This window comes from Limulus polyphemus, unplaced genomic scaffold (assembly GCF_000517525.1).
Source record: "Limulus polyphemus unplaced genomic scaffold, Limulus_polyphemus-2.1.2 Scaffold1199, whole genome shotgun sequence".
Taxonomy (NCBI): domain Eukaryota; kingdom Metazoa; phylum Arthropoda; class Merostomata; order Xiphosura; family Limulidae; genus Limulus; species Limulus polyphemus.
In genome coordinates, this window is record NW_013666809.1 from 258,290 (window position 1) to 270,304 (window position 12,015).

Here is a 12,015-nt window from a genome sequence, read left to right on the forward strand (position 1 = left end):
CGCAGATAGACCTCGTGTAGCTTTGCGCGAAATTCAAAACAAACAAACCTTCGTATGTGAAACAAGAAAAAATATAATTATGTGCTTTAAAATACTCCGCTGCAAATAAAATAAAATGTTAAGCAGGAAGATAATACAATATTTAATTACTTTTGTTTTTAAGAAAAACTTCTCCCAAAACAAAATATACAACCAGCTATTTATTTTACTTGTTAACTCTGGTATCAGCTTCATATAATGGTGTCTTTATATAGAGTTTTTGTTAGTTCTGCACACACACACACACACAAAGAATCCCAACAAATTTCTGGTAAAATTCAATGATCAATACTGTTTTGATTTTATCGAAAATTCTTTATATGTCGTAGCTTGTTCTTTTTTTCGATTCTAGGTCAAGTAACGTCACTTCCTGTGCCGTACAACATTAGCCTTGTCCTTACCAAGTGGTTCCCGCCTGCTGTTCAAGTGTTCTGGAAAGTTAGTTCTTTGAACGAGAGTGGTCTCCTCCATTTTGACGTCACCTATCGGCCACAAAATGCAAGGTAATTTCAGTTTCCGTTATTCAAGCTATTTCGTCTAGTAAATGTTTACATACGCTGAGGCAGTGAATAGTTATGTAACTAATTACCTAGAGATCTGTACAATAATTTAACATGTATCACGCCTCAGCTTCGTACAGGTATAATCATTACTGGAAGTATTACTGATGTATTTCCCTTTTTCAACACAGATCACGAATGTTATTTGCATTGTTATGGTATGAATGTATTTTATAATCTAGTAAAGATGATTATAACTAATTATACTTGTCACAGACATTAGTATTAGGCCTACTGTGTTTTTAAACATTACATTCATTATCTAGTCCCTTGGGGATTTTCAAGGATTTAAAGAGTTTATAATAATAGTATTCCAATCACACTATATCCGACATATCTACAACGCGTTTCGCTCAATTCAGAGGTCTTCTGGGTAGATTTCAGCCTTAGGTCTACATCACACAAGTCGGAATGGAACAGAGATAAAGAACAATGGAACAAACTCTCAGACGCGTGGATTTGGGGCAGTATTCCCACTAGGTTGCGCGACCGCACAACAACCAGTCAAGTGCACTTCATTATTCCAGCCGCGCACATCCTCAGTAATGGTATTGACGGCCCTTAATGACCCTGGCAGTCGATAGGCTTAAAGCCCTAATAACGAACTGGTAGCATTGCAAAGCGGCCTGATGATTCAATAAGGTCGATGGTCTAAAAATACCCCTCCCCTCTAAAAAAAAAAAAAAAAACTGGTAGCGCACATCCGCACATTGCCTTGATACTGTTGCACATGAAAAAATTCCTTTCGCACATGGATTGAAAAAATTAGAGGGAACATTGATTACGTGTACACCAATAATCACTTGGGTTATGTAACAAAAGTAAATAAAGTATGAAACAAACAAAACTCTTCGTAAATGTAATAAAAGAAAATAAGCTACAGCCTATTTATTTCAAGAGACAACTTTCATTAAACGTAGCATCCACTAAAAACTTAGTTTTGAGAACGAAAAAAAGCATTTATCTGGTATAAGTTATTTCTTCACAAAGTAATAATAGTAGTATAGTTTAAAATGTGGATAAAGAATTCAAAATGTGAACATGTATGTGAAGTTTACTTCTAACATTGTTTTGTATAGTCTTTTCTCAGATTCAGAATATATTTTATAGGTATCGGATAGTTCAAGAAGTTTCTCCTAAAGACTGTTCCGTCGTTTTAAACCATCTCCTACCGGGTACTTTATATAATCTCCATCTAACACCCATTTCTGAAGCTGGCCCTGGAAATCACAGTGATGTAGTACAGTTCATCTCCCCAAACATTCGTAAGTTCACTTCTTGTATATGCGAAACAAATTTGCATAAAAAAATCATAACAAGTTTTTAACTAAAGCTTCTCTCAAAGTTCAAATTCACTGGATTTTACGACGCCTCTGAGATACCCAATACTGAGAATAAGCGTGATATAAATGATATTTAGATTATAGGGCGTTTCGGATCTCTAACATATCGTTTAAATTAAGCTGTGTTCATAACGTGTAGAGAATGTTAATCGTGTTCAGCTTTGTTGTAAATCTGCTTTCAAATAACATTGAATGCGTTATGTTGTTTTGACCTTTCTACATTTTTGTTTTCGATGGTTTAGGTTCAAATTTATATAATCTTAGATTTTACTGACACTGTAACTAGATGGCTGACTGACTTCTGTATTAGGATCGTTAACTAATTTTGGTAGAACGTTCCATTTATATGCTTGTACAAAACTACGTGGTTGATCATGTGATGTGTCAGTTGCTTCTTAGAATTGCAATGTTGTAGTTATATTTAGTCTGCAAGAAAATGGATACGACCGAGAACCTTTCTAACTTTCAAAGCGACATGGTATAAATACTCGTTTAACAGGAATGTGTTTATTAAAGACCATTTTTAAATGGGTATTCAAACACGTCTGCTACGAGAGTCTATCAACAGAGACAATAGAAATGGAATTGTCCACCACTAGGAAAAATGTTCTCCATCAACTACTGGTGCCCAGCAGAAGAAAAAACAACACAGAACAGGTGTGTAAAGGGTTACGGATGTCAGAGTGTGCCAATAATATTTGGTCAGGAGTAGACTATCTATAATCATCTCATGTGAAGGACATTACATATCTGCCAAGTGAAAACCAACAAAAAGTCTAAGAAACGCTTATTCCAGACGCAGATAAGAAAGCACTTTTGTTCTTATGGAACCATAAGAAACCAGAAAGTTCTTATGGCACCAATTGCAGACACTAAGTGACTAAAAGCGTGTGCTGTAGTCTATTGTGTCACATTTTATCCTTTTCAATACTGACAGTACAGTAAAAATATTGGTAAACCATATGAAGCATTTGTTCCTACTTGTGCAAACTGATGGAGATGATTCAGTGGTGAAAGTATGGATTTGGGTTCGTTGACTTCTTTAGAAGAGCAATTAAAATCCATAGTTTACCTTAGTAGTGCCGATCATGTCCACCCCACATAGTTGTACTTCCAACCAGATAGACAAGGGCTTTTACAATAAGATGATTCAGTAATCCCCCTTCATTGTATTTCCGAAACTGCTGAATAGAACATGACAGAGAATTAAGCCACCATCCAAAGCTAGCGCACTCATTGAATTTCAATGTCAATGAACATCTTTGAGATGATCATTAACATCGCATTCTCCATCATAAGCCTTTATCAAAATCTTCAGCCAATTTCAACCTATACTCGTCCACATATTCCTACTTCTTCTGAAGTCTGTGGCACTCAGATTCTACGCTCTTACCGTGATAAAAAGTTGCCCAACCCGAAATTAAAGTGTCCATCCTACGTATATTTATTTATTTTCATGTACATGTGATATTCTAATAATGTGTTTTATAAAAGTATTTAAGATTTCATTGTGTGTGTGTTTGGTTTAATTATTTCTTATGACCTCATATACCGGCCTTGACTGTCATCTTTGTGATCCAGTTACATGTTATAACATGCTTATTTAGTCAGTTAATCATGTATATTGCGCCGCAATCCGATTGTCATCTGGTGACCAACGTATTGATAAGATCATTATCAATAAATACATTTTGCTTACTATACATTCAAGTTCAAGAAATCAAATGTACGGCATTTGTAAAAATAATAAACGTTTGATGTCCAAAATTTAGCAAGTACTTTTTCCACTCACCAACGCTGGAAGATCCGATAAATTACAATGTACACGTGATTTCACTAACGAGAATTATAAAAATCAACACAAATGTAAACCACTATATACAATCTATTTTCTCTGTGAACGTTGTTTGAACCATTATTTATCTTTTCCTATTATGCCAAAACCGCCTACTAAACGTCGCCATGTCGAATTTTCACTAGATGGCAAAATTAATCGTACTAAAGAATTAAACGTCGTACCAAAGCCGAACCAGAAATATGTAAGGAAACCCCACTGTATCCGATATTTTGAAACTTAAGTTCTCGAGTATCTCGCTCGTTTTGCAGAAAATGGCTACGTATCACAAATTTATTATTTGATTCGAATATTCGCACAAAGCTTGAGTATCATTCCAATGCAAATGAAAAGCATTTGTGTAAAAATCAGTTCCAGGCCTATTTTCTGCAGTTATTTAAAATTGATCTTGTCATTTGAAACAAATGATTTAATCTGCACGTTATCATTGTATTCAACTGACCATAACTTATTTTACCGTTTATAATCAGTGTTACTTTTTGTTCTTTACCTGTCTATGCTATGAGAGATTGCTTGTTTTACGAAATGCCTAGCTATCTCGTGAAATGTAACATTGTAATCGGTCACAGAAGAAGTGAGCTGCGTAATTGGACAACCATTATAACGCCCCCACGACTGAAAGGGCGAGCATGTCGAACCCGCGACCCACAGATTGCGAGTCGAGCGCCCTAACCACCTGGTCATGCTGGGCCTAAGAGTTGCGTAATTGGATTAAACTAACACAACCATTATAACGCCCCCACGGCTGAAAGGGCGAGCATGTTTGGTGGGACGAGTATTCGAACCCGCGACCCACAGATTGCGAGTCGAGCGCCCTAACCACCTGGCCATGCTGGGCCTAAGAGTTGCGTAAGTGGATTAAGCTAACACAACCATAAAAAATAACACCACCGGCAACTGGTTCATAATGATGTGTTGCTGACTCTACAAAATCTTACTCTCTGTTCTTTTGAAACTTGAATTATTTTTCTCTATATAAAATAGAACCTAATAGCTAAATAGAATAATGGCGCAAAACTAACTTCTGAGAAAGGCATTTGATAATATAAAGTTATTTCGTGTTATCAGATAATCTTCAGACAATAAAGAAATGGTTACAAGTCAGGTACTGACATTTAAAAATATAATTATTACTAGATGTACTTGCGCAAGGTCCCCAAAAGTGTTTTCTTTCAAGAGTAAGTAAAAACCAAAATTAGGAGTAATAATTTTTTTTCATTTATTGCTTTTGAAGTTCGTATGCCATGCTGTGTTGTAGCCTACAAAGTGCATAATGTTTCTCGTGATTCATGGCATGCGTACGTTTTACTGACCTTACGACAGTACAAATTACAACGTTAAGTGTTTCTTATGTTATGTCATTTTAGTGTCTACTGACTGACTAACAGACAACACCTTACCGTATAGTGATGCGAGTGGTTAAAACAGGTGACGCCTCAAGGTGACCTATGGCTTCCTTTCAGGGAAGTAATGTAAACGTCTGATTTTGTCACTTTATCATTAACATTGTTTATCGAAATATATTTTAAAACGTAATTAGGTTTCAAGAAATAATTTCAACGTAAATTATGATTTAATACACTAGAATTAAACGATCTCGAAAAATTACAAAATGACAATTCCAAAAATCAGTATGCAATTAGTTGTGTGAACATCTCACGTATCTTGTTGTGAAAGTGATGCACGTATGATTTGGCGAACGTTGCACGTGTCCCCGACACCAGGAATATAAAATTCCTTGTTTCATTTACTGCTTTGGTGATCGCTCAGTTTCGGTTATTCTTTCCATATAAATGAGTTACAACTAGTGTTCACTCTAGGTACGCGGACGCACAACAACCAGTCATGTGCACTTCATTATTCCAGCCGAGCACATTCTCACTAATGGTGAGGAGTCTCAACACGTTGACGGCCCTTAATGACCCTAGCAGTCGATAGGCCTAAAGCCCAAATAACCAACTGATAGCACTGCAAAGTGGCCTAATGATCCAATAGGGTCGATGGTCTCAAAACTACCCCCCCCCCCCTCTAAAAAAAAACTGGTAGCGCACGTCCGCACATTGATACTGGTGCACATGAAAAAATTCATTCCGCACATGGATTGAAAAAATTAGAGAGAACATTGGTCACAACTGGTGACGGAGGTATTTGCTAGATGTATTGTTTGTTTGTTTTCTGATATTCTTGCAAAGCTACACAAAGGTTATCTCAAATAGACGTTTCTAATTTTGAGCTATGCTAGAGGGAAGACAGTTAGTCACCAGCACCCACCGTCAACTCTTGGACTACTCAAATCGAATAGTTGGTTTTGACCATTACTCTTACATATTTACAACACATGTACGGTCCCAAAATATGATTTTGTAGCTACAGAACATGAACAATGGACTCTAGAATCCAAAGTTCGGAAACACTTAACCACACCCGGCTTAGAAGTACAAATTGTCTGAGCTGTTCAAACGTAAACATTTGAAAAACTCCAGCAGGAGGTTTGTGGAAACACTAACAGACTACTCTGCACATTAGACAGCCTGATCAAAGCTGTTAACTTTCAGCTACACCATAAAATAAACGCTACCAGCACAACATTACCATGAGGAATCGTCAGTCTACTGCCCACGAAACCTTTATCAACTTCGGAACAGCAACTAGAGTGGTTAAAAGTGACCAAAATGGAAAGATCACAATGGGTGAGTCGGGATTAATGGAAGTTCGAATCAAGGTTTCATGTCCTTACCAACGATCAAAGAGTTCGTGTTTTGAGACACAGATATGAACGATATGCTTAGTACAACATACTCGAATGTAACCGTTTCGGTAGCGGTTCAGCCATTCTGTGAAGAGACATCATTGTGAAGATTAAGGCTTCTTTGGGGCCGATTTAATTCCCGATGACATTTTGACATGGTATTGGATTCAGTTGTACAAAGTTCATCGGGTGCAAACTTTGTTCTGATGTAGAATAATGTTCAGTTTCATAGTGAGGGGATCACAATATTGCGTGGTCCACTGTGCCATATTATTCATTAAAAAAAGAAAGAAAAAACGTTACAGTTTTGAATGCTCTTATCAAATGGCACGATTCTTCGTGGGTATATATGAACTAATAGTTCACTCTTTTTATTATATTTTGTTACAACTTTAATGTCGAAGCACAATGATTTAATCGATGTATAAAATAAACTGCGTTTGTAGTAAGTAACAGCTCGAAGAATCAAGGCAAGTTTTTGTTATGAATTAAGCGATATACACTTTAATCGTTTTTATGTATACGTCACATGTAGAATAAGAGGGAATCCTCAACAGCCGCGGCATTGACATTATTTTAGGCGGCTCCCCAGTGGCAGAGCGGCATGACTGCGAACTTAAAACGCTAGGGTTTCGATATCCGTGGTGGGCAGATCACAAATATCCAACTGTGTAGCTTTATGCTGAACATCAAACAAACATACTTTTAGGCACGATTAGAGCAAATTAGTCTATGAAACCCTTCCCCCCTTTTTTATTAGCTATAATTTTGTGCGCCAGAAATACCACGCGTGGGGCGCGCGCGTATATCCAATTCGATTTTATTACTCATCAGGATCTCTACCAGCTTACCCTCAAATTGAAATTCTTTTAGGCGGGATTGGAATAAATTATTCTATGAAAACTTAGACGCTGTCAAATATATCAATCGATAGGGTTTGACCTCCTGAGTCCAAAACTGTAATTAGATATCAAATCAGTCAAGAGATGACAGAGATATGAGCTAAAAGTTTGTACTCGAAGCCATTCTATGAACCACGGCTAAAAACAAGACTTTAAAATATGCCGTACCATTTTAGCACCATTGTGTTATAATAAAAATATCACTATCACACTATACCATCATAAAAATACTACTACTAATAAGAGTGTAAAACGTCTTCACTTTGCCCTAATTACGTCTCATATAGCAACAGTCTTATTGTTTTATAATATATGCTTGTTGAAAAGTACGCATGGTGTTGATATCGTGTTCTTAAAAAGCGACATATAGCACGTATTTTAGCATTCATTATTTGATTAACATTAATCAGTGATTAACTTGTTAACAATATATTACACATTGACTAGCAGCTTTATTAGGTTTTTCATCTTTTGCCTCAATAGTAGCCTGGACTTAACGTAGAGAAGTTTCTAGAAGATCATTTTTCCTCGTCTAGTACTGGTTCACAGAAGACTACAAAGGCGGATGTTAATTTCAAGTTTATCTTATAAAACACTCAACTGACTTGAGATGAGACGATTGTGCTAGTCAAACAAGATAAGTGAATGTCAGGATCATACTCTTTAAAGTCAATTTCGGGTGGTGTGCAAAAAAGATAAATTCATTGTTCACAGTTTGCGCTTTAAAATCACTTGAAACCGTGCCTTCCTGTCTGTGCCCGAGATAAGAAGTTTTCCGACTTGTTTTTGGCTGCCATGTGACAGTTTTCGTAGTATACTTTGGAAGAAAAGATTAAAAAGTTTTGAATAAGTAAATTACAAATTTTACACGTGATATTTATTGATAAAATACTAGATAAATCTTATTATTAATTTTTACTACAACTTGAAATACAAAACAGAAAATAATGAAATGCTTTTCAAAATATAAAAATTTGTTTGCTTGTAGTTAATTAAGCACAAAGCTACACAATCGCCTATCTGTGCTGTGCCCGCCACAGGTATCGAAACTTGGTTTCTACCGTTATAAGTCCACAGCCTCACTGCTGTGCCACTAGTGAGACAAAATACAGAGAAATAGAATAATTGTACGTAATTCATAGAACCAAAAAAAGTACCAGCTTTGAACAAAAGTAATGCTCTTGTTAACGTAACAAAATCTACAGTTAAAGACATATTCATACAAAATTCTCATCACTACTATATAGCCTGAAAATTCTCTCAACACAAGCTACTCCTATAAAGCAATTAATATTCGAAATAAACGTCTTAAAAATTTCAAAATTAACAGTAAAAATAAGTTACATAAATCTACCTGATCTCAATTTGAATGTAAGTAATCTATTTCCGTATTGTTAGCATTTCGTATTTATTATTTGTATCACATATATCATAAAGTAGCTTAAGGCACTTAATAAGTGAGCTCTTCATATTTTCTAGTTAAAAAAGTCACTCCAAGTTGATATTAAAAAGAGTGAAAAAAATAGTTTTAATTTAAACATTTTACACATTAAATATAAAGAGTTAGTGGTATCAAATAAGTGTCAAATCTGACAATACTAATAATTCTTCATCAAGAAGTACTTTTATTAATTACATATAGATATAGCATCTAAGAGTATTATCCCAATTAAATGTTGATGACTTCAACTTTCTACTTATATATCTTTCTTTACAACTACTTGCTGGTAGAAAAACGTTGGCCCCCTGGTGGCTCAATAGTAAGTCTGGGGACTCATAATTACTAAAAAAGCGGGTTTCGATACCAGCGGTGGGCAGAACACAGATAACCCATTATATAGCTTTGTGCTTAAACAACAAACAAACAAGAAAAACTTTTAAATAAGTTGCCTCACCTTTTTCTCTTTTTTACCCAACTGATATCCTGATATTTTTATGATTTTCATATCATATTTCTATCTCCTGCTGCTTGTTATTTTTTTACAATGATGCCTTATCACCACAATACTTTTTTGTTCTAAGGGCTTTATAACTTAATTAGTCATTTGGTATTTCCTTAAGTAAAAATACTCTATTTCTGGCGAGCTTACGATTCCTTAAGGAAAGTTCTAGAATTTCATTATTTTTAATCATATTATCAGCCTAAAGGATCCCCAGCTTTCCTTTTCTTTTTATCAAATTCTCCCCTGACCAGCGGACGTATTAAACTGTTTAATGATTTTCTGGACTTTTATCCCCCAGTGAATCAGCGGTAAGATATGAATACAGGCTTACGACCCTAAAAAATCCGGTTTCGATACGTGTGTTGACCAAATAGCAAATAGCCCATTGTTTAGCTTTGCTCTTACAACAACAAAACCTGGATTTTTTTCATTAAAAAAGTAAGTTTTTTGTTTATCTTTGCAAGTACGAAACATAAAACAGATTAATAAGACGCCACTTAATACACACTAACCCCTGGGTTCCGCTCGACCTATATGAATACTTATAAATTTATACAGCGATTTAGATTGATTGATACAATATTTAAAATGCTTTCTATGAAGATTTAACTTGACGCGAAAGCCAGTTTTTGAATTTTTTGTTGCTCTTAATAAATGTGCTGCCTTTTTTTCCCCTACTAACATTATCTGTTGGTATTTACTTTTATGATACTAGTCAACATTACCTTATAGAAAAGATACAGCATCTGTTAGTAGAAATTCTTATATGATATTGTTATGACTTACTATTGCATATAACGTATATTAAAAATTTGTTTGTAGTTCTATGTAAGTAAGCTGTTGTTTTTTACTGAAATATTGTAAAAATATTTCGAATCACTGAGTTTATTTGTACCGCGTTTTATTCGGTCTACGTTAAATAGAAAATATTTTGATCCATCCAAACACGCTTGAGCGACATAAAATCCAAGATTATGCTTTAACTCAATTAGTAGGTAATATAGTTACAACAAAATAATACAACTTGATATTACTCACGTTGCTTTATTTTATTCAAGTGCTGTTAAAATGAACTTACATTCAGTTTGGTTCCTAATTCACATAAGGATCATCACTGAGCAAATGGTGAATTAGTAGCTAAGCTGAATGTAAGTTCAATTTTACAGCGCTTGAATAAAATGAGGCAACGTGAGTAATATCAAGTTGTATTATTTTGTTGTAACTATATTACCTGCTAATTGAGTTAAAGAATAATATTGACATCTTTCTTTTTTGCTCAAGCAATTTTTGGTTATATTTTACAGGAAAGTAATATGCACAACAAACGTTACTAATGTTACACTCGTTATCAAGTAGATTAAATGAAATTTGAAAGTGTGTAACCTTTATGGGTGACAACGTTTGAGAAAGCACCTGAAGCAGCAGTGACACCAAACGACACTCTTACTCTTGGCTGAGCTCAGAGACATGAACTTTGGGAAAGAGAGCGATTGGATGAAGGGGATGTTAATTTTTATTAATCGGTGTCCTTTCTCATTCATAATTGATGTGGCATGTTTTCAAGAATGAGTATACATTTACAACTAAAAAGAATTAACTGCCTCACTTCATTAGACATAGACTGTATTCGTTGCTATGTGCCGCTAGCGTTAGGACTAGTATATATCGTACAACGTGCGAGAGATAAAGCACAAGAGGACTAGTTTGTTAATTCGCCACTTCTTCTGCTGGGTGAGTAAAGTTAGCTAAAAGCAGAAGTAAATAATTATCGTAAATAATCGGTGTAAAATTAATAACAAATAACGTGTTCTAATTCCTTACCCTAATTCTGCTTTGTAAATGACTTAGGTAAAATTTATAAAAATTAACTTCGCCAACTCAGTCAAGTAGGAGATGGCGAAAATGATGGCGTTTCCAAGCAAAAGAGAAGCATAAATTTTGTAGCTATATATTTTATTTAGAAAATATTTAGTTTCAGATAAAGTATACAGCAACGACGGCTCACCGGAGTTTAGGGTCGTCACAGTGGAAGAGGGTCGTAAAAGTTTCACGAACCAAACTCCATCAGAAATGGAGGAGAAAGGTATATTAATATAATCAATTTATAATTGCTAATTAACATGTTTACGACCCTGTAGAATGTGCAGAATGTCACTCTAAGAGGAAATCTGGCCAGCTGCAGCAAAACAGTGACCGGCCTTATCATGGCCAGCGGAGAGGAGGAGGAGGATAAGGAAGGGGGAATCATAACGATTATAAGAAATATTTAAAATGCTTATTTAGATATATATGTACTATTATATTATGACACGTCTATATATAGATAGCCATATGAATTTTTCAAGTTGTATAGATACATGCTTATACACAGCGTGGTCACAAGTAAATAGAGACCACCTTTTCAGAAAAAATGAAAATGTTCAGTCATATTCACATGAATTGATATATTTATAATTTAATTAATATATAGCAGATCTTCCTTTTGCTTCGTGGAGTTCGTTGATCGTTTGGGGCATCCTGAGAATCATCTCGTCAATTTTAGATTGTGAAATTTTCGCCCACTCTTGCTTCAAAACTTGGAGTAGATCGCTCTTCGAAGTTTTTTTTTTTTTTTTTTTTTTTTT

At 35.1% G+C, this 12,015-nt stretch overlaps 1 protein-coding gene across 2 annotated transcripts in view; it reads left to right on the forward strand.

The window, feature by feature from the left end:
- LOC106462574 (ephrin type-A receptor 7-like) overlaps positions 1-12,015 on the forward strand; it is an 83,531-nt gene that overhangs the window by 68,506 nt on the left and 3,010 nt on the right. For both annotated transcript variants that reach the window (XM_013922508.1, XM_022389868.1), the window contains exons 3-4: positions 392-542; positions 1,710-1,864. In XM_013922508.1, coding sequence (XP_013777962.1) covers positions 392-542; positions 1,710-1,864 — 306 coding nt within the window. The remainder of the gene's footprint in view (positions 1-391; positions 543-1,709; positions 1,865-12,015) is intronic.